The sequence below is a fragment of the Bubalus kerabau genome, chromosome 1 (assembly GCF_029407905.1).
Source record: "Bubalus kerabau isolate K-KA32 ecotype Philippines breed swamp buffalo chromosome 1, PCC_UOA_SB_1v2, whole genome shotgun sequence".
Classification (NCBI taxonomy): Eukaryota; Metazoa; Chordata; class Mammalia; order Artiodactyla; family Bovidae; genus Bubalus; species Bubalus kerabau.
This window is the reverse complement of record NC_073624.1, coordinates 179,067,637-179,095,287: the sequence shown is the minus strand read 5'-3', so window position 1 is coordinate 179,095,287 and position 27,651 is coordinate 179,067,637. Positions and strand designations below refer to the sequence as shown.

Below are 27,651 nucleotides of genomic sequence, written 5' to 3'. Positions count from 1 at the left end.
TCAGGCTGCCCTATAGGGGGTAAAAGCAGGAATTTCCAAATATTTCTGATACAAGATTGGGGAAAATTTTGCAAAAGAAGGAAAACAAATGGCAAACTATCTATATATGAGACAGGAAAAAAAAGTCTAATAAGGTGAGCTACATACATTTCACAGAGAAGGTGCCAAGTAGAGTTTATTCCATATGAGTAATACAACTCACAACTATTCTTAGTACAACAAAAGAAAAAAAAAACTTGTGATAATATTTCACCTGAGAAGAGATTGTTCTTAAGACATCCATATTCTCAAGAACCAGAACTTTGCAACTATTTGTTGTAAGTTTGGGAAAGTTCTGTGAAAGAAGGAGAGATAGACAAACGGAAAAACTATGGGTATCTGAGCAGAAAAGTTGATAAATTGAGTTGCTTAAGTGTAGAGAGAATTTGAAGTCACAGAAATGGAAATTTCAAGACACAATAGAAAGAGAAATTTCTACTTCCATAATTTGATCCAATAAAAGTAGTTTCAGGCTCCATTGATTTGAGCCCTGCAATCACGGGTACTTCTTCAGTCCCAGAATAGTTGGCCTTTTTTTAGAAACCATCCAAATGAATCTTTTCAGAGACCTCTTTATGTCTTTATTTTACAGACTATAGATGAAGGGGTTCAGCATGGGTGTGACTGAAGTGTACATCACTGAGGCTGCTAAACTTGAGTTTAACCAGTGGATATCAGCAGGGCTAAGATACACTCCTAGAAGCATACCATAAAATAAGGCAAAAAAAAAAAAAAAATAAGGCAGCAATTGAAAGGTGAGATGCACAGGCGAAAATGCTCTATACTTCCCCTGAGCTGAGACTCCTCTTATGGAGGAAACTACCTTAGAGTAAGAGTAAAATATTCCAATGAAGGGACCCCCACCTAGTACTCCAGCTGAAGAATACATCACGATGTCATTCAGAAAGGTGTCATAACAGGCATGTTGGACCACCTGATTACATTCACAGAAGTGGGGGATTTTCAAGACTGTAAAAGACACCCACAAAATCATTAAGTTTTGTAACAAGGAAATGAGGGCACTCATCATCTAGGACACCAGCACCAGCAGTCCACAGAACCGGGGATTCATGATGACTGTGTAGTGCAGGGGGTGACAGATGGTCACAAAGCAGTCATCAGCCATCACAGCCAGGAGGAAGCCATCCAATCCTGCAAAGATAGTAAAAAAATATACTTGTCCAATTAAAATAAATAAATTTATATTAAAAAATATACTTGACTAATGTAGTGTGCAAATGTTATAATTTTGCTCTGTGTCTGGATGTTCCACAGCATATTTGGGATGGTGATGGAAATGAAACAGATGTATACAAAGGACAGATTGGAGAGGAAGAAGTATTTGGGGGTGGGGGTGGGAGTCAGAGCTGACAACCAGGATGATGAGTATGTTCCCAAACACAGTGATCAGGTACACGGACAGGAAAAGCCCAAATATTAGGGTCTGTAGTTCTGGTTTCTTTGATAATATAAGAAGAATTTCTTATATCTGTGTACCATTTCTTGGTTTCATGTAGCTGGGTTACCTGGAAACAGTGCAAAAATAATATGAACAATCTTCATAAAGCATCACTAATATAGTTGAAATTCTGTGATTTGTATTTTGCAGTCATGAAACCAATAGCTATAATTTTGGTGTGAAATTTGCCCCCATTAAAGTGTCCCCTCTGCCATGTCTGTTTACAAATTTCTGTTAACCTCTCAGTCTTTGCCTAACTTTGTGTGTGTGTGTGAGAGTGTGTGTGTGTGTGTGTGTGTGTGTGTGTGTGTGTGTCTGTGTGTGTGTGCTCAGTCATGTTTGACTCTGTGATCCTGTGGACTGTAGACCTCCAGGCTCCATTGCTAGCAAAGTAATGCTCAAAATTCTCCAAGCTAGGCTTTGACAGTAGATGAACCTAGAATTTCCAGAGGTTCAAGCTGTATTAAGAAAAGGCAGAGGATCAAATGATCAAACTGCCAATATCCATTGGATCATAGAGAAGGCTAGAAAATTTCAGATAAACATCTACCTCTGCTTCATTGACTACACTAAAGCCTTTGACTGCATGGATCATGACAAACTGTGGAAAATTCTTAGAGATGGGAATACCAGACCACCTTACCTGCCTCCTGATAAACTTGTATGTAGGTCAAGAAGCAACAGTTAGAACCATGCATGGAACAATGGACTGGTTCAAAATTAGGAAAGGAGTAAAACAAGGTTGTATATTGTCACCCTGCTTATTTAACTTATATACAGAGTACATCATGCAAAATGTCAGGATGGATGAAGCACAAACTGGAATCGATTGTAGGAAGAAATATCAATAACCTCAGATATGCAGATGACACCATCTTTATGGCAGAGGGTGAAGAAGAACTAAAGAGCCTCTTGATGAAAGTGAGAGTAGAGTGAAAAAGTTGGCTTAAAACTCAACATTCAAAACCTAGACAGCATATTAAAAAGCTGATTAAATATTAAAACATTACTTTGCTGACAAATGTCCATCCAGTCAAAGCTACGGTGTTTCCAGTAGTCAGGTATGGATGTGAGAGTTGGATTATAAAGAAAGCTGAGCATTGAAGAATCAATACTTTTGAACTATTGTGTTGGATAAAACTCTTGAGAGTCCTTTGGATAGCAAGGAGATCAAATTAGTCAAACCTAAAGTAAATCAGTCCTGACTATTAATTGGAAGGACTGATGCTGAAGCTGAAACTCCAATACTTTGGCCACCTGATACAAAGAACTAACTCACTAGGAAAGACCTTGATGCTGGGAAAGATTGAGGACAGGAGGAGAAGAGGACGCCAGAGGATGAGATGGTTGGATGGCATCACCGACTTGATGCATGTGAGTTTGAGCAAACTCTGGGAGCTGGTAATGGACAGGGAAGCCAAGTGTGCTGCAGTCCAAGGGGTTACAAAGAGTCGGACACAACTGAATGACTGAACTGAGCTGATTACTCAGCCATATAAAAACGAAATTTTGCCAGTTGCAAAACCTAGGGATATCATGCTAAGTGATATAAATTAGACAAAGGCAAAGACCATGTGATGTCACTTACATGTAGAATCTAAGAATCAAAACACACAAGCATACAAAGTAAACTGAAAACAGAATCATAGATTTGGTAAACAAGTGAGTGTTTGCTTGTAGGCAGGGTGTGGGGGGAAAAAACAGGGAAATGGGATCAAGAGGTAAAAATCTCCAGTGATAAAATACATACACCATGGGAAATTAATATGGCACATTGACAATATGGTCAGTAATATTGTTATAATCTTGCATAGAGACAAGTGTTTACTAGATTTATCTCTGTCATCATTTGCAATGTATTCAAATGTCAAATCAGTATATACTCCATGTGAAAGTAATATAATATGTCAACTATATTTCAATTTTTAAAAAGTCACTGATGAACTAATTTTCAAGGTAGGAATAGAGAGACACAGGTGTAGCCAATGGACTTGTGGACACAGTGGAGGTAATAAGAGGGTGGGATGAACTGAGAGAAAAGCATTAAGATAGATATGTTTTACACACCTGCAATGTGTAAAACAGCTAGTAGGAAGTTTATGTATAATACAGGAAACTCAACCTAGTGTTCTGTGACAATCTAGAGTGGTGGGATGGGGGAATTGGGAGAGAGGCTCAAGACAGACGGGATAAGTGTAAACTTACAGCTGGTTTATGTTGTTGTGTGGCAGAAACCAACAGAAAAGATTTCATCCTGTTGATGTCTTTGTTCAAGATGAAAACAGTCACTCAAAACAGTCGTCCAAAGTGCTTCCTGGTTTTTATTTTCTTACAGATTGTTAATGTTGATTATAACTTTAAAATGAATCCCTTGTGAATTAATAAAAATGGTTTATTCCTCTGGCTGGAATAATGAGTGTCCAATGGACTTGTTTTGACCGTATGAAGCTATAGATACCTGCAGAGTCCTGCCTCTACTGCCAGCCATCCACCTCTTCTCATATTTCTTTCACTGTATGCCTAGAAATTCCTGTAGATTCCAACATTACGGTGTGAATGGAAGTCATTGGAAATGGTTTTGTTGAGAGATGTGCATGTCCCAATTCTTTGTTGACAACTCCAAGTCCAGGTGCTTGGGACTTGCTTAGTTATGAACAATTTGCCAGTATGTCTTAGATAGTCAAAGAAATTAAATCTTAAATGTTAAAGAAATGTTCATGGGAAAGAAAATGGATATTAGATCCATGGAGAAAAGAGCATCGTGACTAAGGTGCAAGAGGAGGGGATATGTGTACCTCACATTTAAGATGCTCCCATGGGTAGGAAACTAGAAAGAAGCCCCTTTGTATTTTGGCTTCCTCACTCATGGGAACCAAATTTCTCTGAGAATAGAGTAACAATGGAAAAATTAACTTAATGAGCAGTTGTGAGAATTCAATCTCTGAAGCCACAGAAATAGTAAATATGCCCCTTACTTCTCTCACTGCAGCTCTCACTGCATTGTCCCAGGAAGGAGGAAGTTCAGCTGTGCTGTTTCTGAGAAGTGACTCCTGATGTCACCCTTCTGCACTTCCTTGGAGTTGAGTTGAACATCCATCACTCAGGAAAGAAAGTATCCAGGGGACTAGGCTCAGTGATGGCAGTAGAGTGTGTGCTGTTGTAAACAGCTGTGAAGGCAGGCAGATCTCTCAGAGTATTAACAAGTGGGGATAATGCAATGGTAAAAGTTTGTTTACTAAAACATTCTACACAATTCAATTCTGGAGTTCTTTTCAATCTCACTTCCTGTCAGCTTCCTTCCTTTCTCTTCTGAAACCAAATGCTAAGGATCTGTCAGCATTACCTGCTTTCATGTTAGAATGTTAAGACTTATTTTTGCAATACATGTTTCTCATGATAGTCCTAAAAAATTTTTAGCTTATTGAGTAAATTTACTACTCTTTGTGTATTTGCAAGTTTCTGTTCCCTGATCCAGGATATTTCTATTTTTGTTATTATTTGAAGTGATAGTGATCTTTTTTCAAAGAGATTTAACTGTACTGATGAACACTAATTTTTTTTTTTTCTTTCACTCTCTTTTTTGGGGTAGTTTTTATTTTTGAACAATTTGAGATTTACAGATAAATTAAAAAAATTGTACAAGAAGCACCCATAGTGATGAAATGTTTTGAACTAGATAGAAGTGATTATTTTGTTTTATTTTAATTTTTTTTAGGACTTCCCTGGTGGCTCAGTGGTAAAGAATCCACCTGTCAATGCAGGAACACAGGTTTAATCCCTGGCTCGGGAATATACCCTGGAAAAGAAAATGGCAACCACTTCAGTATTCTTGCCTGGAAAATCCCATGGACAAAGGAGGCTGGCGGGCCACACTCCATGGGGTCACAAAAGAGTCAGACAACAGAAGTGATTTTGCAAAACACTGTGAATGAACTATGTGCTACTGAATGTCACCTTAAAATAGTTATTGGTGTTTACATATTTGTTTTATATCAGTTGCCTTACTAAAATCATATTCATTGAAAAGAGGTTTTCAGTTGTCAATTCACTATCAGCCACCAATCTATTATCTTCAAACAATGATATTTAGATCTCAGAGTAAAGTGATTCACTCAGCTGTGTCCGACTCTGTGTGACCCACAGACTGTAGCCTGCCAGGCTTCTTTGTCCATGGAATTCTCAAGGCAAGAATACCAGAGTGGGTAGCCCTTCCCTTCTCCAGGGGATCTCCATGACCCAGGATTCAACCCAGATTTCCTGCATTGCAGGAAGATTCTTTATTGTCTGAGCCACCAGGGAAGCCCTTAGGTAGGTAGTAAACAGTATTAGTGATGGTAGACTTTCTTTTTTCTCTAAGACTTAAAGGGGATTTCATCCAATATTCATGTCACACATTTCCATGGCATTCTCAGGTAAGTTGTGATGTTCATTTCATTCTTTTCTTAACTATTGATATGTTATCCTCCATCCTAAATCAACCAATAAATTAATCAATGCATTCATTTCTTAAACGTTTTCAAAAATTTGACTTACAGTTATAATATCTTGCAAACTTAAGCATTTTCTTATGCATGTGTTCATTTTTCTCTTTTCTAATTTTTTCCTAATCTTTCTCTTTATTGCTTTTTTTCAATATCTGATTTTTTCTATTTGACTTTTGTCAAAGAATTAGCTCTGAAACTTATTTCTCAGTTAAATATTTTTTTCTTTTTAATTCTTTAACTCTGATTTTAGCTTATTTTTTCCTTTAATAGTTTTGTTTTGTAAAGCTTTAATTTACAACATCTTCAAATCTTAAAATGTTTGTTTCTTAAGGATATATTATCTGTGTGTCTATTTGTAGTGCTGGAAAGATATAGTAGAGTAAAATGAATCTAAAAATCAGGATTCACATTACTGCTCAAAGATGATCCCTGTCCTTGTTTCTGGTCTATCTTATTGTAGACCAGAATATAGGTCATTTCCCCTTGGATTTGTGCAAATAGATATCTAATCATAAAAGATCTGAGTTCAGTTCAGTTGCTTATTATGCCTGACTCTGACTCCATGGACTGAAGCACGCCAGGCTTCCCTTTCCATCACCAACTCCCAGAGCTTGCTCAAACTCCTGTCCATCGAGACAGTGATGCCATCCAACCATCTCATCCTCTGTCGTCCCCATCTCCTGCCTTCAATCTTTCCCAGAATCAGGGTCTTTTCCAATGAGTCAGTTCTTTGCATCAGGTGGTCAAAGTATTGGAGTTTCAACTTCAGCATCAGTCCTTCCAATGAATATTCAGAATTGATTTCCTTTAGGATTGACTGGTTTGACCTCCTTGCAGTCCAAGGGACTCTCAAGAGTCTTCTGCGGCACCACAGTTGAAACGAATCAGTTCTTAAGTGCTCACCCTTTTTGTTGTCGATCTCTCACATCTGTAGATGGCTACTGGAAAAACCATAGCTTTGACTAGATAGACTTTTGTAGGCAAGGTAATGTCTTTGCTTTTTAACACGCTGTCTAGGTTGGTCATAGCTTTTCTTTCAAGGAACAAGCATCTTTTAATTTCATGGCTGCAGTAACAATTCACAGTGATTCTGGAGCCCCCCGAAATAAAGTTTGTCACTGTTTCCATTGTTTCCCCATCTAGTTGCCATGAAGTGATGGGACTGAATGTCATGACCTTTGTTTTTTGAATGCTGAGTTTTAAGCCAGGTTTTTCACTGTCCTCTTTCACCTTCATCAAGAAGCTCTTTAAGTCCTCTTCACTTCCTGTGATAAGGGTGTTTTCATCTGTATATCTGAGGTCATTGATATTTCTTTTGGAAATCTTGATTCCAGCTTGTGCTTCATCCAATCTGGCATTTTGCATAATGTACTCTGCATGTAAGTTAATTAGCAGGATGATAATACACAACCTTGACCTTCTCCCTTCCCAGTTTTGAGCCAGTCGTTGTTCCATGTCCAGTTCTAACTGTTGCTTCTTGATCCGCATATAAGTTTCTCAGAAGGCAGGAAAGAAAGATAGTCTGGTATTCCCATCTTTTAAGAAGTTTCCACAGTTTTGTTGTGAACTACACAGTCAAACGGAGAAGGCGATGGCACCCCACTCCAGTACTCTTGCCTGGAAAATCCCATGGATGGAGGAGCCTGGTGGGCTGCAGTCCATGGGGTCGCGAAGAGTCGGACACGACTGAGCGATTTCACTTTCACTTTTCACTTTCATGCATTGGAGAAGGAAATGGCAACCCACTCCAGTGTTCTTGCCTGGAGAATCCCAGGGACAGGGGAGCCTGGTGGACTGCCGCCTATGGGGTCGCACAGAGTCAGACACGACTGAAGTGACTTAGCAAATAGCAAATAGCACACAGTCAAAGGCATTAGTATAGTCAATAAAGCAGAAGTAGATTTTTTTTTTCTGGAATTCTCTAGTTTTTTTGATGATCCAATGGAGCTTGGCAATTTGACCTCTGGTTCCTCTGCTTTTTTTTTTTTTTAATCCAGATTATACATCTGGCAGTTCTCTATTCACATTCCATTATATAGAGGAGAGAAAGAGGAGCTAGTACTTTTGGAATGCTCTCTGGAGAAATTTTCATGAAGTGGAGACCAGAGATACAGGGGCAGTATCTAGAGGGGAATGTGGGGTCAAAATAACACAATTTTATTAACACAAAAACCACATATTATAAACTTCATCAAGAAATATGGAGAAAATGGCAGTGTGTTTGAATAATTTGGTGTGTAATCTACTGGTGACAGCAAATTTGATGCTACATAAGACAGGAGATTTTCTGAAGATTTTCTTTGGTAGGGGAAGAGAATGTGTCTAGGATACATATGGAGATATTGGTTTTAATAGGAGCAGTGTTTATAGTAACAGTGGGAAGGCAGAGATTTTAGTGGTAGAGGTGCTGGGTGGATTGTTATGGAGGCAGATCGCTTTAGAAAATTGCTTCTGAATTATTATGATTTCTAAGTGAGTTTGGAGCCAATGGTATCAGTTTAAAATAAGGATGGGATAGATGGTGTTTAAGGTATGAGAATACAGAAGACAAGAAATAGTCATCAAGAGTTAAAAAAAAAAGAAGGGAATGGTGGGAAGGAGAGGAAAGGGAAAAGGAGGGAAGGAAAGAAGGAAGGAAGGAAGAGAGAGAGGGAAAGATGGAGGGAGGAATGAGGGGAGGGAGGCATTACAATCTTAGTGTGTGGAAAGATTTTGAAAGGAAAGTCCCCCAGCTCTTAGCATCTTCTTCAATCCTATTAATAACTTCCTATATTGTACTCTTTTATCACAGCTTTCTATCTGTTCTTGTTTCTCCTCTTTTGATTGTTGTTGTTGTTGTTGTTCACTCACTAAGTCATGTTGGGCTCTCTGCGACCACATGAGCTACAGAACATCAGGCTTCCCTATCCTTCACTATCTCCCAGAATTTGCTCAAACTCTTGTCCATTAAGTCTGTGATGTCATCCAATCATCTGCCCAGCAAAATTTAGATTTCAACTCTTCCTTTTATTTTCATTTCATTAGTCAATCCCAGCTTCATTGCTTTCCCACCCAGATCACACACTTTTGGTCAGACATCCATTACATTTTCAACTCCTTGTTTTATCAATTACGTCAAATCAGTGCATTCTTACCTAGCTGATACACTCAATTTGCTGCAAACCATTCTTCTCCATAAGTACAGGATTGCATGTTGGGAGATTTTACTTCATTTTCTCATTGGGTAAGAGCTAGTTTTTCTTCTATAGTTGTGGATTTGAATTCTGATGCTTTATAAATTCCTGTTCACTTCCTCTGCTTGGTAATATGTCCTCATCTATTTCTCCCCCAATCTGGCTTCTACATTTAATCTCAACTAATTTGCCCCTCGATGGACATGGGTTTGAGTAAGATCTGGGAGTTGGTGATGGACAGGGAAGCCTGGCATGCTGAAGTTCATGGGTTTGCAAAGAGTCAGACATGACTGAGAGACTGAATGGAATTGAACTGAATCTGCACCTGTATATATATATATATATATATATATATATATATATATATATATAGGTGTATGTATATATATACATACATATCTCGCTGCTGCTGCTAAGTCGCTTCAGTCGTGACTGACTCTGTGCTACCCCAGAGACGGCAGCCCACCAGGCTCCCCCGTCCCTGGGATTCTCCAGGCAAGAACACTGGAGTGGCTTGCCATTTCCTTCTCCAATGCATGAAAGTGAAAGTGAAGTCGCTCAAGTTGTCTACTTGAAAGTTACACAGTCGTGTCTGACTCCTAGTAACCCCATGGACTGCAGTCTACCAGGCTCCTCCGTCCATGGGATTTTCCAGGCAAGAGTACTGGAGTGGGGTGCCATTGCCTTCTCCGATACATATCTGACTAATGATTTACTAATAACCAGAGCTCATGATCATTTGTTAATTATTCTCTGACTGTGTGAAGCAAAAAAATATACAAAAGGAAAAACACTTTATATATTAGAGCAGAAAACTTAAATTTAATTTCTTAAATGTAAATAGAAGTTGAAGTCAAAGAAAATAAAATATCAGGAAATAATAGAAAAAAACATAGTCTAAACCTACAATTTGATCAAAGAACAACGACTGCTGGCTCTGATTTTCTGAGCCCTGCAATCATGTTCACTTCTTCAACCACAGGCAAGTTGGCATTTTTAGAGATGCCACCTCAATGAATCTTCCTAGAGCACTCTTTATGTCTTTATTCCACAGACTGTAGATGAAGAGGTTCAGCATGGGTGTGACCATTGTGTACATCACCTAGGCCATTATATTTAACTGTGAACTGTGGATAGAAGGTACACTGATAGGACTGTACAGTAAAATAAGGTAGCAACCAAGAGGTGAGATGCACAGGTGGAAAATGCTTTATACATTCCCTGAGTTGATGAATTTTGTCATATGGAGGGAACTATCTTAGAATTTGAATAAATGATTCTAGTGAATGGACTGCCACCAGGATTGCGGCTGCAAAATATATTACTGTGTCATTAAGAAAGGTGTCAGAAGAGGCATGTTGGACAACATGATTGAGTTCACAGAAAAAGTGAGGGATTTCCAAGTCTGTGCAGAAGGACAACCGAAGCATCATTAAGCTTTGTAACAGGGAATTCAGGGCACCCAAGATCTAGGACATTAGCACCAGCAGTCCACAGATCCTGGTGTTCATGATGACTATGTTGTGCAGAGGGTGACACATGGCCGGGTAGCAGGCATAGACCATCACAGTCAGGAGAAAGTTATCCAGCCCTGAGAAGAGCAGGAAAAAACTTATCTGGCTGATGTAGCCTTCATATGTTATACCTTTGTTCTGTGTCTGGATGTTCCACAGCATATTTTGGATGGTGGTCGAGATGAAACAGATGTCTGCAAAGGACAGGTTGGAGAGGAGGAAGTTCATAGGGGTGTGGAGGTCGGGATCTGAACTGACAGCCAGGATGATGAGCAGGTTTCCAAACACAGTGATCAGGTACATGGAGAGGAAAATCACAAATATGAAGGACTGCAGTTCTGGTTCCTCTGAAAATCCAAGAAGAAGGAATTTTGAAATTTGTGCATCATTTTCTAATTCCATGTGCTGAAGGGCACTACCTAGAAATAAAAAAAAAATAATAGATTTAACAAAACTGGGCTTTACTGACATAGTTGAAATTCTACAATTTGTATTTTGCAGTCATGAGATCAATACCTATAATTTTTGTGTGAATCTTGTTCCCTTCAGTCATCCTCTGACTGTAAATTCCTGTTCATCTCTGTCTTTCCCTCAAGAGATTATGCATTGCAAACTTTGAATGAGAAATTCTGACAAAACATTGAAGGTATATATTGAGTACCAGCCATCTCCTAAGCAAGAAGTAGAGTGTGCTGAGAGACAAAAGTCCTCACAGTTCAATGATGGAGAAAGAACATAAACAATAGAAATCTTATAACATGTCAAATACTGATAAATAAAATTAATAAAAACAGAGAAGATATATAGGAAGTGGTGGATGAGGTGATATTCTTTCCTGGGTATATAGCTAGGCTGTCAAACAAGGTAACATTTGAACGGAGACCTCAAGGAAGAGAGGTTGGGATGTCAAAGTTACCTCAGTAAATGTTGACCTGGCAGGAAAAATGGGTAGTGCAAAGACCTTGAAGAAGGCAATTGTTTCTAATACTAAAGGCTCAAGTGGAAGTTTGAGTGTCAAGAGGAATGAGCAAGAGGGAGAGATTGGACAAACAATGCTAAGGAATGAAGATATAGGGAGTCCCTCATTCACATGCTGTTCTTATACTTTATTAATTTTATTCCCAAGGAATTCTGTACATGGGAATGCATCCACTTTTAATTTTAATACTATGGTATCTGTATTTCAAGGGGAATAATTTGCTTATATGAGCTCAGGTCCTTCTGTTCTAAGGACTCTTATGCCTCACAACACACACACACACCCCCCATCATTTCACCTCCAGATGCAAAATTAGGATGGAAATAATACAAAGCATGTTCTCAAAAGCAGAACAGATTATCTATACCCTAAATTAAAGGAAAGTGAAAGTGTTAGTTGCTTGCTGTGCTGTGCTGTGTTATGCTTAGTCGTTCAGTCGTATCCAGCTCTTTGTGACCCCATGGACTGTAGCCCACCAGGCTCCTCTGTCTATGGATTTCTCCAGGCAAGAATACAGGAGTGGGTAGCCATTACCTTCTCCAGGGAATCTTCCTAGGGATCGAAACCAGGTCCCCTGCATTGATATTTTTGAAAGCAAATCTAATGGAAAAAGGAAAAAAATTACCATTAAAGAAATACAGACACACAATAAGAGTGTTATACATATAAAAGGCTGTTATTACTACCAAGCATAGAGGAAAATTTTTTCTGCATAAAATGTAACATGGTAAGACATCACAAAATTAATATAACTAACAATGCAAAATATATACAGTTTCTCACATCTCTCTCTCTCTCTCTCTCTCTCTATATATATATATATATATGTAAGTGAATTTACATCAAATAGCAGTTAGTGGAAAAATCAATTTTTCTGAAAATATGGAATAAAAAGCATCTTTAAAACTCAGACCATTTTGTATATATATGTGTGTGTATGTGTATATATATACATATATATATATATGTATATATATACATACACACACATATCTACTGTGCCAAGAACTTTTTATACTATAAAATAAAAATATAATATAAAATATAATATAAAATGAAAATATAAAAAAGTAAATGTGTAAAAAAACTAAAAATATCAATACATGCAAACCACAAATAATGAAATAGTTGCAAAAAAAAAAGTACCTAGTGTTCCTCTTCAGATTTATTAAATGCATTTTTTTTTCATATGAGCACACAGCATTAGAAAAGATACTGTGAAATAGATATCTCACTAACTGTTGTTGCAAAGTAATAGCTACCTCCTTTGATTTGGATCTTTTCAATGAATACAGAGCATGCTCAAATACACCCTAAATTTGAAATTTAAAAAATTACTTGGTGTTCTGCATAGTCCCTCACACATAATACATGTTTCTGTTCCTCTGAACAGCATAACTCACATATGTTTGAATTTTCACGGAACCATGTTATTTCACTTATTTTACAGTGTCCTCTAATTGGACCTTTATTCCCACCACTTAATTGTCAGCTTGTGTTGCAGACTCAAACAGACACATTTTATTATTATATTAAGTAAATAAATTATACATTACTAGTTAACCAAGAATACAAACAGTTATCTCTCATCTCTGGACTAGGCTGTTCAGGCACTTAGCTGATTTCAGGTAAAACTTCTCAGGTTTCATTTTCTCTAAATCTTTCCTAGAGTAATTCCTGTGATGGAGTTTCTTAGAAGAAAGTCTCTTGTGGAATGTGAATCATTCCTTCGGTGGTTGATGATGAAGACTAAAGCTGTCACCAGACAAGACAGCAGAGTGTAGTAAGGCATTGGCCCCTGATCCAGACTTATGACTCCAAAAGCAATTCTGTGTCCTGTCCAGCTTAAGGATGCAAACACTAAGGGACGTCAGCAGGGGAGATAATAATAGCTTTCTATACCTGCTTACTAAAATTAAAAGACGTTTGCTTCTTGGAAGGAAACTTATGACCAACCTAGACAGCATATTAAAAAGCAGAGATATTACTTTGCCAACAAAGGTCCGTCTAGTCAAGGCTATGGTTTTTCCAGTAGTCAAGTATGGATGTGAGAGTTGGACTATAAAGAAAGCTGAGTGCTGAAGAATTGGTGCTCTTGAACTGTGGTGTTGGAGAAGACTCTTGAGAGTCCCTTGGACTGCAAGGAGGTCCAACCAGTCCATCCTAAAGATCAGTCCTGGGTGTTCATTGGAGGGACTGATATTGAAGCTGAAACTCCAATACTTTGGCCACCTAAGGCAAAGAGCTGACTCATTTGAAAAGACCCTGATGCTGGGAAAGATTGAAGGCAGGAGGAGAAGGTGACTACAGAGGATTGTTGGATGGCATCGCTGACACAATGGACATGGGTTTGGGTAGACTCCTGGAGTTGGTGATGGACAGGGAGGCCTGGCGTACTGCAGTTCATGGGGTTGCAAAGAGTCGGACATGAATGAGCAACTAAACTGAACTGATACCTGCTTATTAGGCACCTTTCCCTCTCATTATTTCTACTATGTACATGATTTCTTTCTGTGTCACTGAAATCAAATGAAAGAAAAATTCTCCTAATGATCCTTTGCTGTCAAGAGACCAGGTTCAAAGTCAAGTGAATCCACTCTTTACTACTAAGTCACTTCAGTCATGTCTGACTCTGTGCAACCCCAGAGACAGCAGCCCACCCGGCTCCACCGTTCCCGGGACTCTCCAGCCAAGAACACTGGAGTGGGTTGCCATTCCCTTCTCCAAAATCTCATTAGCCTTATTGAAAAATAAATACACACACAAAATTTAATCTTGTATGTTTTTCAGGGGTCTAACTTGGACCACCTTATCCTAACCCTTGGTTTAATATTTTTCCAAAGGTTGAGACTAAGGGAACTCTCAAGTTGAAGTCACTTTGATCCTTAAAAGATTAATTTGTGGTGAGCACACAGAACTTTATTGTCAGAAAACTGTTCTTTCTTCCTTCAACTAAAGGGAGGACAATGTTCTTTTGATATATAGTTATGGATGCCACATTCTTTGGCTTCTTGACACACTTGCCCAAAAAATTGGCTTCCCCAGTGGCTCAGATGGTAAAGAATCTGACTGCAATGCAGGACCTTGGGTTCAATCCCTGGGTCAGGAAGATCTCCTGGGAAGTGGTAAACCCACTCCAGTATTCTTACCTGAAAAATTCCATGGACAGAGGAGCCAGGTGGGCTAAAGCCCATGGGGTCACAAATGGTTGGACACAATGAATGACTAACTTTTGCACTTTTTATGGATGCTACATTCTTTGGCTTCTTGACACATTTGCCCCAAAATTTAGGAATGTAACACTTTATCACAAGTTAAGAGCTGATACTTAGTCCTTACTATAAAATCAGTTCAATTCAGTTCAGTTGCTCAGTCGTGTCCAACTCTTTGCAACCCCATGAATCACAGCACTCCAGGCCTCCCTGTCCATCTCCCGGAGTTTACTTAAACTCATGTCCATCTAGTAGGTGATGTCATCCAGCCATCTCATCCTCTATTGTCTCCTTCTCCTCCTGCCCCCAATCCCTCCCAGCATCAGGATCTTTTCCAATGAGTCAATTCTTTGCATGAGGTGGCCAAAGTACTGGAGTTTCAGCCTCAGCATTAGTCCTTCCAATGAACACCCAGGACTGATCTCCTTTAGGATGGACTCGTTGGATCTTCTTGCAGTCCAAAGGACTCTCAAAAGTCTTCTCCAACACCACAGTTCAAAAGCATTGATTCTTCGGCACTCAGCCTTCTTCACAGTCCAACTCTCACATTGATACATGACCACTGGAAAAACCAGAGCCTTGACTAGGTAGACCTTTGTTGGCAAAGTAATGTCTCTGATTTTGAATATGCTATCTAGGTTGGTCATAACTTTCCTTCCAAGGAGTAAGCATCTTTTAATTTCATGGCTGCAGTCACCATCTACAGTGATTTTGGAGCCCCCAAAATAAATCTAACACCGTTTTCACTGTTTTCCCATCTATTTCACATGAAGTGATGGGACCAGATGCCATGATCTTCATCTTCTGAATGTTGAGCTTTAAGCCAACTTTTTCACTCTCCTCTTTCACTTTCATCAAGAGGCTTTTGAGTTCCTCTTTACTTTCTGCCATAAGGGTGGTGTCATCTGCATATCTGAGGCTATTGATATTTCTCCTGGCAATCTTGATTCCAGCTTGTGCTTCTTCCAGCCCAGCATTTCTCATGATGTACTCTGCATAGAAGTTAAATAAGCAGGGTGAGAATATACAGCCTTGACGTACTCCTTTTCCTATTTGGAAACAGTCTCTTGTTCCATGTCCCGTTCTAACTATTGGTTCCTGACCTGCATATAGGTTTCTCAAGAAGCAGGTCAGGTGGTCTGATATTCCCATCTCTTTCAGAATTTTCCACAGTTTATTGTGATCCACACAGTTAAAGGCTTTGACATAGTCAATAAAGCAGAAATAAATGTTTTTCTGGAACTCTCTTGCTTTTTTGATGATCCAGCGGATGTTGGCAATAAATACTTTCTAATTATTAAAAAGCATATTTAGATATTTTAATGCTATTTAACCCGAGATTAACATCTTATAGGCCTACTTGATTTAAGTTTTAGAAAAGTTAAAAAAGAAAAAAAAAGAAAAGTTTGTGCTAAGAAGTAGAATTATTGTGAGCTCAATTTTCCATTGAAGGAATGTGTTTTAAGCAGTTAAATGATCTGTTTAAAGGCTTAGACTGAACAAGGAAAGGGTTTTGGTCAGAATTCCCTCAGGATGCACCATGTTTCAACCGTAGGCCACTGGTTCTCAAACAGAGATAATTTTCCATTGGGAGATATTTGTCAATATCTGAAATAATACTGTTAGACACTTACAGTACTCAATACAAATAATTATGGAGTGCAATTGTTAACTTGCCGCTAAGTCGCTTCAGTCATGTCTGACTCTGTGCAACCCCATAGACGGCAGCCCACCAGGCTCCCCCGTCCCTGGGATTCTCCAGGCAAGAACACTGGAGTGGGTTGCCATTTCCTTCTCCAATGCATGAAAGTGAAAAGTGAAAGTGAAGTCGCTCAGTCGTGTCCGACTCTGTGTGACCCCATGGACTGCAGCCTACCAGGCTCCTCCATCCATGGGATTTTCCAGGCAAGAGTACTGGAGTGGGGTTCCATTGCCTTCTCCATTGTTAACTTGAGATGATGAGAAAACTGCTTCCAGACCAGCATTTCCTCAACTTCATTGTGCATAGGAATCATGCAAGATTGTAGTTCTGATGCAGATTAGGATTCATCAGGTTCTCATAGGCCCAGAGATTCTGAAAATCAAAGAAACCTTCTGCTGGTGTTGATACTACAGGTCTTAGTCTGTGGACCACTCTTTGAGTAGCAAGATTCCATCCAAATGGAATGCCGCAGAATACACATTCTTCACAAGTGCACATGTAACATTCATGGGGTCACAAAAAGTCGGACACAACTGAGCAACTGATCTGATCTGATATGATTGGCCATCCTTTGGAGACATGTGGATTTTCCATGGGAATGGTCTTGATCCCTGTCTCCTGTACAATGTCACGAACCTCATTCCATTGTTCATCAGGCACTCTATCTATCAGATATAGGCCCTTAAATCTATTTCTCACTTCCACTGTATAATCATAAGGGATTTGATTAGGTCATACCTGAATGGCCTAGTGGTTTTCCCTACTTTCTTCAATTTCAGTGTGAATTTGCCAATAAGGAGTTCAAGCTCTGAGCCACAGTCAGCTCCTGGTCTTGTTTTTGCTGACTGCATAGAGCTTCTCCATCTTTGGCTGCAAAGAATATAATCAATCTGATTTCGGTGTTGACCATCTTGTGATGTCCATGTATAGAGTCTTGTCTTGTGTTGTTGGAAGAGGGTGTTTGTTATGACCAGTACACTGTCTTGGCAAAACTCTTTTAGTGTTTGCCCTGCTTCATTCCGTATTCCAGGGCCAAATTTATCTGTTACTCCAGGTGTTTCTTGACTTCCTACTTTTGCATTCCAGTCCCCTATAATGAAAAGGACCTCTTTTTTGGGTGTTAGTTCTAAAAGGTCTTGTAGGTCTTCATAGAACCGTTCAACTTCAGCTTCTTCAGTGTTACTGGTTGGGGCATAGACTTGGATTACTGTGATTTTGAGTGGTTTGCCTTGGAAATGAACAGAGATGCTGATCATCTCTAAGTATTAGAGAATTGCAAATCAAAGAAACAATGAGGTACAACATCAAACTTATCAGAAATGTCATCTTTAAAATGTCAGCTAATAAATTCTGGAGAGGGTCTGTGGGAAAGGGAACCCTCTTTACACTGTTAGTGGGAATGTAAATTGTTTCATCCACTGTAGAAAACAGTAAAATCTGGAAACAGATTTGAAAAAATTTCTTCATGATAGTAGCCCAAGTCCTTCTGCAGTCATCTTACAAAAGATACTGAGTGAGTTCCCTGATGATGTCCACAGGTGGAAGTGCTCCTGGGGTCTGAGTAATCAAGTTGCCTAATTCTCGGGTCCCTGTGGTCTGTCCAATGTCTGAGACCATACAAGCAAGGGCTGGATCTTGAAATCACCTGCTTGAGTCTGTGGTGGTGAGTATGACATGTAGTTCTATGATCAGGAATGAAATTTTTGACCAAAGTTGCCAACCAGGTGCCAGGGACCCCTGCTATGGGCTTGACACTTCAATTGGTAGAGTTTGGTTTTATTCTGGTGAAGGTTGAGATCTTTAGTTTGAGGGAGATTTCCTAGAGAATGGGGACCATATGCTGGGTTGATTCCATGTCAAACCTGGATGTTAGGTCTCAGGGGTCAGCCTTGGTGCTTAGATGAGCCACAAGCCTGTGTCTGAAGGATACTGCATAAACTGTCTGCTGGAGCTTGCATGGACACTGAAAGTATGAGGAATAGCCTGGTGCTGCAGTATATTCAGAACTTGTGTTTGCAGGAACTGGTTTGAGGTCTAGACCACAAGGGCTAGACTGACACTACTAAAGACATGGCACTGGAGTATGAAGTGAAGTCAAATACCTCCTTCACTTGTCTTTCCCCCACTTGGATGTTTCTCTCTTCATCCTGGGATGCCTAGATTTGGGGTAGGAGTGGCAAGGATAATGTGAAATTTTCCTTCCAATTCTATTCAATGCATCTTTAAAAAAAGCACTTTCCTTCATCAAGGTGCTGTAATGCCTCACCTGGAATGTTTTGCTTGTATGAAGGTATTCTGGTTAATGGATAGTTCTTCAATTTGATATTTCTAGGAGGGGACAGGTATAGGATTTCCTACACTGCCACTGTGTTTTGATGTCACCCCAGGATAGTCCCTCTACTTCCTCTATTACTAGTTAAATATACTCAGTTTATCGCATGCTCCTGCTGCTGCTGCTAAGTCACTTCAGTCGTGTCTGACTCTGTGCAACCCCATAGACGGCAGCCCACCAGGCTCCGCCATCCCTGGGATTCTTCAGGCAAGAACACTGGAGTGGGTTGCCATTTCCTTCTCCAAAGCATGAAAGTGAAAAGTGAAAGTGAAGCCGCTCAGTCCTGTCTGACTCTTTGCAACTCCTTGGACTGCAGCCTACCAGGCTCCTCCATCCATGGGATTTTCCAGGCAAGAGTACTGGAGTGGGGTTCCATTGCCTTCTCCATTGTTAACTTGAGATGATGAGAAAACTGCTTCCAGACCAGCATTTCCTCAACTTCATTGTGCATAGGAATCATGCAAGATTGTAGTTCTGATGCAGATTAGGATTCATCAGGTTCTCATAGGCCCAGAGATTCTGAAAATCAAAGAAACCTTCTGCTGGTGTTGATACTACAGGTCTTAGTCTGTGGACCACTCTTTGAGTAGCAAGATTCCATCCAAATGGAATGCCGCAGAATACACATTCTTCACAAGTGCACATGTAACATTCATGGGGTCACAAAAAGTCGGACACAACTGAGCAACTGATCTGATCTGATATGATTGGCCATCCTTTGGAGACATGTGGATTTTCCATGGGAATGGTCTTGATCCCTGTCTCCTGTACAATGTCACGAACCTCATTCCATTGTTCATCAGGCACTCTATCTATCAGATATAGGCCCTTAAATCTATTTCTCACTTCCACTGTATAATCATAAGGGATTTGATTAGGTCATACCTGAATGGCCTAGTGGTTTTCCCTACTTTCTTCAATTTCAGTGTGAATTTGCCAATAAGGAGTTCAAGCTCTGAGCCACAGTCAGCTCCTGGTCTTGTTTTTGCTGACTGCATAGAGCTTCTCCATCTTTGGCTGCAAAGAATATAATCAATCTGATTTCGGTGTTGACCATCTTGTGATGTCCATGTATAGAGTCTTGTCTTGTGTTGTTGGAAGAGGGTGTTTGTTATGACCAGTACACTGTCTTGGCAAAACTCTTTTAGTGTTTGCCCTGCTTCATTCCGTATTCCAGGGCCAAATTTATCTGTTACTCCAGGTGTTTCTTGACTTCCTACTTTTGCATTCCAGTCCCCTATAATGAAAAGGACCTCTTTTTTGGGTGTTAGTTCTAAAAGGTCTTGTAGGTCTTCATAGAACCGTTCAACTTCAGCTTCTTCAGTGTTACTGGTTGGGGCATAGACTTGGATTACTGTGATTTTGAGTGGTTTGCCTTGGAAATGAACAGAGATGCTGATCATCTCTAAGTATTAGAGAATTGCAAATCAAAGAAACAATGAGGTACAACATCAAACTTATCAGAAATGTCATCTTTAAAATGTCAGCTAATAAATTCTGGAGAGGGTCTGTGGGAAAGGGAACCCTCTTTACACTGTTAGTGGGAATGTAAATTGTTTCATCCACTGTAGAAAACAGTAAAATCTGGAAACAGATTTGAAAAAATTTCTTCATGATAGTAGCCCAAGTCCTTCTGCAGTCATCTTACAAAAGATACTGAGTGAGTTCCCTGATGATGTCCACAGGTGGAAGTGCTCCTGGGGTCTGAGTAATCAAGTTGCCTAATTCTCGGGTCCCTGTGGTCTGTCCAATGTCTGAGACCATACAAGCAAGGGCTGGATCTTGAAATCACCTGCTTGAGTCTGTGGTGGTGAGTATGACATGTAGTTCTATGATCAGGAATGAAATTTTTGACCAAAGTTGCCAACCAGGTGCCAGGGACCCCTGCTATGGGCTTGACACTTCAATTGGTAGAGTTTGGTTTTATTCTGGTGAAGGTTGAGATCTTTAGTTTGAGGGAGATTTCCTAGAGAATGGGGACCATATGCTGGGTTGATTCCATGTCAAACCTGGATGTTAGGTCTCAGGGGTCAGCCTTGGTGCTTAGATGAGCCACAAGCCTGTGTCTGAAGGATACTGCATAAACTGTCTGCTGGAGCTTGCATGGACACTGAAAGTATGAGGAATAGCCTGGTGCTGCAGTATATTCAGAACTTGTGTTTGCAGGAACTGGTTTGAGGTCTAGACCACAAGGGCTAGACTGACACTACTAAAGACATGGCACTGGAGTATGAAGTGAAGTCAAATACCTCCTTCACTTGTCTTTCCCCCACTTGGATGTTTCTCTCTTCATCCTGGGATGCCTAGATTTGGGGTAGGAGTGGCAAGGATAATGTGAAATTTTCCTTCCAATTCTATTCAATGCATCTTTAAAAAAAGCACTTTCCTTCATCAAGGTGCTGTAATGCCTCACCTGGAATGTTTTGCTTGTATGAAGGTATTCTGGTTAATGGATAGTTCTTCAATTTGATATTTCTAGGAGGGGACAGGTATAGGATTTCCTACACTGCCACTGTGTTTTGATGTCACCCCAGGATAGTCCCTCTACTTCCTCTATTACTAGTTAAATATACTCAGTTTATCGCATGCTCCTGCTGCTGCTGCTAAGTCACTTCAGTCGTGTCTGACTCTGTGCAACCCCATAGACGGCAGCCCACCAGGCTCCGCCATCCCTGGGATTCTTCAGGCAAGAACACTGGAGTGGGTTGCCATTTCCTTCTCCAAAGCATGAAAGTGAAAAGTGAAAGTGAAGCCGCTCAGTCCTGTCTGACTCTTTGCAACTCCTTGGACTGCAGCCTACCAGGCTCCTCCATCCATGGGATTTTCCAGGCAAGAGTACTGGAGTGGGTTGCCATTTCCTTCTTCGGTTTATCGCATGGCATACTCTAATTAGTTAAAGGGGAAAAAAAAAATCTAAAGATGCATGACTCAGGGTCAGATTGAATACAGGTAGCTGAGCCACACTGAACAAGTGTGGATGATATGTCTTCTAACTGGGAAGAAAGCAAAGTGTTATGTATGACCATAGGAGCAGTGGAATAAATTAAGGCAATGTACATATGATAAAATATTTTTTTCCTGTAAACTAGATTAACTAGATATAGAAATGAACAAACTAACTATAGTTTAGTTTAAGATGGAAGAGCACTATAGTCAGGCACAGATGAGCCTTAGAAACCCTATGTAGAGATAGACAGCTAATTACAGGCTCATGAGGAAACTAACAGAGCTTGGAAAAATTCCAAACCATACCATCCCATTAAATAATAAGTACATTATATTTTGGGGCTTTCCAGGTGGTGCTAGTGGTAAAGAACTTGGCTGCCAATGCAGGAGACATAAGAGACACCAGTTTAATCCCTGGGTCAGGAAGATGCCCTGAAGGAAGGCATGGCAACTCACTCCAGTATTCTTCCCTGGAGAATTCCATGTATGGAGGAGCCTGGTGGGCTACAGTCCATGGAGTCACAAAGAGTCAGACACGACTGAAGTGACTTAGCATGCACACACATTACGTTTTACCATTTTATTTTAGGATGGCTGATAATGCAACCCACTAAAAAATATAATAACCAAAGTGAATGAAGCAAGAATCTACTGTTTCTTTTAAAAAATGTTTTATTGGAATATAGTTAATTTACAATATTGTGTTAGTTTCAGGTGTGCAGCAAAGTGAGTCAGTTATACATAGCATATCCAGTCTTTTTTGGATTATTGTCCCCATGTTAGACCATGTTTTGACATTTGGAGACAGCATTTCTGATTACTTTGTTACTCAAGTTTTTTTTTTTTTTTTAATTTTTCTTCACAAAATTGTATTAACTTGAGTCTGATGTCTTTGACCACTTGGGCATCCTGATAGCCTACAGAACTGCATTAAAAGTGACTTCATTGATATTCCTGTCCAGATACTAAGTAGAGCTTGCAAGGACATACATATTTGTACAAAAAAACTGTTGACCCTGCATGATTTGAGTAGGCAGAAATTCAAGTTCTTTCATGAATCTGGATCATGAAAACTGAAGGAATTCTATTGTATCATATGGGAGATATGAAGTGGATAATATCACTTACTACTCATTTTGTTTATGACCATATTTAGAATGAATTAGGTTTTTTATGTAGAACAGTGGGGAAAATAATGGTTGTAGGCATCACTACAAGTTTTCAAGCAGGAAGAATAAGATGATTCAATAAGAAAATATAAAACAGTTTCATCAGTCCTTCATCTCAATGAAGAAATCATCTTATACACTGACGCTGATGTTCCATAATATTTTTAAATTTTTTCTTACAATTTAAAAACATTTTTAATCTTTAATGAACTATCTAGACAAAAAAATTACAACTGAATCTGAAATATAGACCCTGAAACATACATTCACTTGTAGTATGTAAATTTCATTCATAAATGGATAAAACTATGGATGTTGTGAATGTCTAGGCATATAGTCTAGGAGATGAAATGCCTGTTTATTAGTTTATGAAATTTTTGTATATTTCCTTCTCAGTATTCTCTGCTTCATATCAGATCAGATCAGATCAGTCGCTCAGTCGCTCAGTCATGTCTGACTCTTTGCAACCCCATGAATCTCAGCACGCCAGGCTTCCCTGTCCATCACCAACTCCCGGAGTTCACCCAGACTCACGTCCTTCGAGTCAGCGATGCCATCCAGCCATCTCATCCTCTGTCATCCTATATATTATGCTAATACCTCTATTTCTTACTGTCTCTACCTATGGGTAAGGAGGTTTTCCTTAATTTATTGAGTAGATGTATAGTTTGAAAATGAATGACATGCATAATGTTACAAAATATAATTTAAAGTTTGTTTCATGATTTTCAATGTCTTCTCTGACCTGAAGGTCATATTAAGTCAATCTGTTTATTGTCGTTTCTGTTTATGTGTAGACTGAAACTGTCAGACATGTATTTGATAATCAGTTTTTTTCCCAGTAACTATGATAGTCAATGTGGATATAGAGCCTGCTAAAAGAACAGAATCCTATTTAGGAGAATAAAACTCAATGGCCTATTATAAAAAAAAAAAAAAGACACTAGTACGCTAAAGTCCTCATTATCAGGAGCACCAATTCAGGAAGTGATCTTAAAAAGGAACAATGGACATAGACGTAAAAACAAAAACAAAAACAAAAACAAAACAAAACAAAACAAAAACTGTAGTCTCAGGTTTTTTCTCTCTGTAATGTTATAAACATGACCAAGTTTCCAAGCTTAGGTTTTTTTTTTTTTTTTCCCCAATACACTGGTAACTCACGACTAGTCTTTTTAGTAAAACTGAAGACATATTACATGGGGCAATATTTGTCATTTAAGAAGAAATGATTCTTAATAAATTATGGTAGTTCCATCAGATACATGGGAATCTCCAACATTTCCTATCAAAGTTTGAGAAAAAAGAAGGGACACCGGAGGAAAGAAAAAGAAGAGGAAGCCTTTGGATATTTTCATTAATAATGAGGCAATTACGTTGTACAGAGCAGCTGAAAAAAAAAATTCCAGGAAACAAATAAAAAGGCAACTTCTACATCTACAATCTGATTAAAGAATGACAACTACTAACTCTCAAACTTTGAGCTCTGTAGTCATGGGCATTTCTTCAAATCCAGTATAAATGGCTTTTTTTGGACTCACCATCAACAAAGAGTCTTTTCAGAGCCCCCTTTATGTCTTTGTTTCTCAGACTGTAGATGAAAGGTTTCAGCATGGGTGTGACCAGAGTGTGCATCACCAAGGCAGTATACTTGAGCTGGGAGTAGCAGCAGAGCTAAGGTACACTCCTAGGCTTGTACAAAAGAATAAGGAGACAATTGAGAGGTGAGATGCATTGGTGGAAAATGCTTTATACTTCCCTTTTGCTGATGAGATTCTACACATATTTATACTGGCTTTCATAGCAGCAGTGTTTAGAGTGACAGGTAGGAAGGCGGGGATTTTAGTGGTAGAGTTGGTGGGTGGATTGTTATGGAGGTGCATCCCTTTGGAAAATTGTTTCTAAGTTCTTCTGATTTCTCAGTGAGTTAGGAGTAAGGGTATCAGTTTACATAAGGATGGGGGAAGTTGGTGTTTAAGGTATGAAGATACAGAAGACAAGAAATAGTCATTGCGGGGTTAAAAAAAATGGAAGAATGATGGGAAGAAAAGAAATCAGGAAAGGAAGGAAAGAGGGAAGGAAGAAAGGGAGGGAGAGATGAAGGGAAGGAGGCATTGCAATCCTAGTGTATGGAAAGATTTTGAAAGGAAGGTCATTTTGCTCAAATGTATGTACATTGAATTGGTGATGCCATCCAACCATCTGCCCAGCAAAAATTCAGGGCTTTCAAGTCTTCCTTTCATTCTCAATTCATTAGTCACTTCCCAGTTTCATTTCCTTCCCACCAAGACCACACAATTTTGATCAGGCATCCATCACAGTTCTACTCCTTGTCCTATCAGTTACTTCAAATTAGCCCATTCTTACCTAGTTGATGCACTCAGTTAGTTGGCAACCAGATTCTTCTCCATAGGTATGGTCCTGCATGTCTGCTAAATTTTGCTTCCTTTTCTCATTAAGAAAGAACTAGTTTTTCTTCTACATGTGGTGGATTTGAATTTTTTTTTCAGATCCTTATTTATTTTTTAATGTAAATTTATTTATTTTAATTGGAGGCTAATTACTTTACCATATTGTATTGGTTTTACCATATATCAATATGAACCCACCATGTTTTATAAACCCCTGGGTACTTCCTCTGCTTGGAAAAAAGTCCTTATCTATTTTTTTGCCCAATCTAACTTCCACCATTAATGCCAACTAATCTGCACCTGTCTATATCATTAATAAATGACTAATAGCCAGATATCATGATCATTTATTTATTATTCTCTGACTGTGTGAAAGCAGAAACATATTTTATATGTTAGAGTGGAAATCTTAAAAAATTGAATCTCTTAAGTGTAGATAGAAGTTAAGGTCAAAGCAATGGAAATAGCAGGAAATAATAGAAAAAGCATCATCTACACCTACAATCTGGTCAAAAAAATAGTGATTTCTTACTCCAGTTTCTTTAGCCTGGCAATCATTTACACTTCTTCAATCAGAGGTAAGTTGGCATTTTTAGAGATGCCATCACAATGAATCTTCTCAGAGCCCTCTTTATGTCTTTATTCCGCAGACTGTAGATGAAAGGGTTCAGCATGGGCGTGGCCACTGTATACATCACTGAAGCTGTTATATTTGACTGTGAGCTGTGGGTAGAAGCAGGGCTAAGGTACACAGATAAGACTGTACAATAAAATAAGGCAACAACCGAGAGGTGAGATGCACAGGTGGAAAATGCTTTATATTTCCCCTGAGTTGATGAAATTCTTCGTATGCAGGAGATTATCTTAAAGTATGAATAAATGATTCCAGTGAATGCACCACCACCCAGGATTGCAGCTGCAAAATATATTACTATGTCATTAAGAAAGGTGTCAGAACAGGCACATCGGATAACCTGATTGAGTTCACAGAAAAAGTGAGGGATTTCCAAGCCTGCACAGAAGGACAACCGCAGTATCATTAAGCTTTGTAACAGGGAATTCAGAGCACTCATCACCCAGGACACCAGAATGAGCAGTCCACAGTTCCAGGGGTTCATCATGACTGTGTAGTGCAGAGGGTAACATATGGCCAGGTAGCGGTCATAGGCCATCACAGTCAAGAGAAAGTTATCCAGCCCTGCAAAGAGTAGGAAAAAGTGTATCTGGCTAATACAGCCTGCATAACTTATATGTTTACTCTGCCTCTGGATGTTCCACAGCATCTTTGGGATGGTGGTGGAAGTGAAGCAAATGTCTACAAAGGACAGGTTATAAAGGAAGAAGTACATGGGGGTGTGGAGTTTGGAGTCTGAGCTCACAGCCAGAAAGATGAGCAGGTTTCCAAACACAGTGATCAGGTACATGAAGAGGAAAAGCCCAAATATGAAGGGCTGCAGTTCTGGTTCCTCTGAAAATCCCAGAAGAAGAAATTCTGAAATTTGTGTATTGTTTCCCGATTCCATGTAGTGCAGGGCTCTACCTAGCAGTAAAAATAATAATAAGACTGATTTAACAAAAATAGACCTTACTGGTATAATTTAAAATGTACAATTTATATTTTGCGGTCAAGAAATCCACACCTATAGTTTTGGTGTGAAACTTTCCCCTTTTGGGACATCCTCTGATTACAAATTCCTGTTTATCTCTGTCTTTTCACCAAGAGGTCATGTATTGTAAACTTTGAATAAGGGATTTCGACAAAGTATTGAGGCTATATATTGAGTACTCACCATCTCCTGAATAAACAGAGTATGCTGAGAGTCACAAGTCCCTACAGTTCAATGATGGAGAAAGAATGTAAACAAGTAGAAATATAATAAAATGTCAAATGAAGAAAAATAGAGAAGGTATATAGAAGGTAGTAGTAAAGGTGTTATATTTTACTGGATGTTCAGCTAGGCTGGCAAACAATGTAACATTTGAACAGAGATATCAAGGAAGAGGGTCTGGGGTGTCAATGTTATCTCAGGAAATGTGGGCCTGGAAGAAGGAAGGGCCAGTGCAAAAACCCTGAGGAAGGGTCTGATAGTCAAGGCTCAAGTGGAAGTTTCTGATAGTCAAGGCTCAAGTGGAAGTTTGCGTGTCAAGGGGAAATGACCAAGAGGGAGAGTGATGAGAAATAGGGCAGAGTGCTAAGGAATGAAGATACAGGGAGTCCATCATTCACATGT

At 39.3% G+C, this 27,651-nt stretch overlaps 1 protein-coding gene and 1 pseudogene across 1 annotated transcript; both read right to left on the bottom strand.

The window, feature by feature from the left end:
- LOC129621586 (putative olfactory receptor 7A2) lies at nucleotides 1–24,644 on the bottom strand (annotated as a pseudogene).
- Nucleotides 24,645–25,992: 1,348 nt separating this feature from the next.
- On the bottom strand, nucleotides 25,993–27,294 carry LOC129621528 (olfactory receptor 7A10-like). The gene has a single exon (XM_055538103.1). It carries the CDS (start codon nucleotides 26,941–26,943, stop codon nucleotides 25,993–25,995), a length of 951 nt encoding a protein of 316 aa, XP_055394078.1. The 5' UTR covers nucleotides 26,944–27,294.
- Nucleotides 27,295–27,651: the final 357 nt, after the last annotated feature.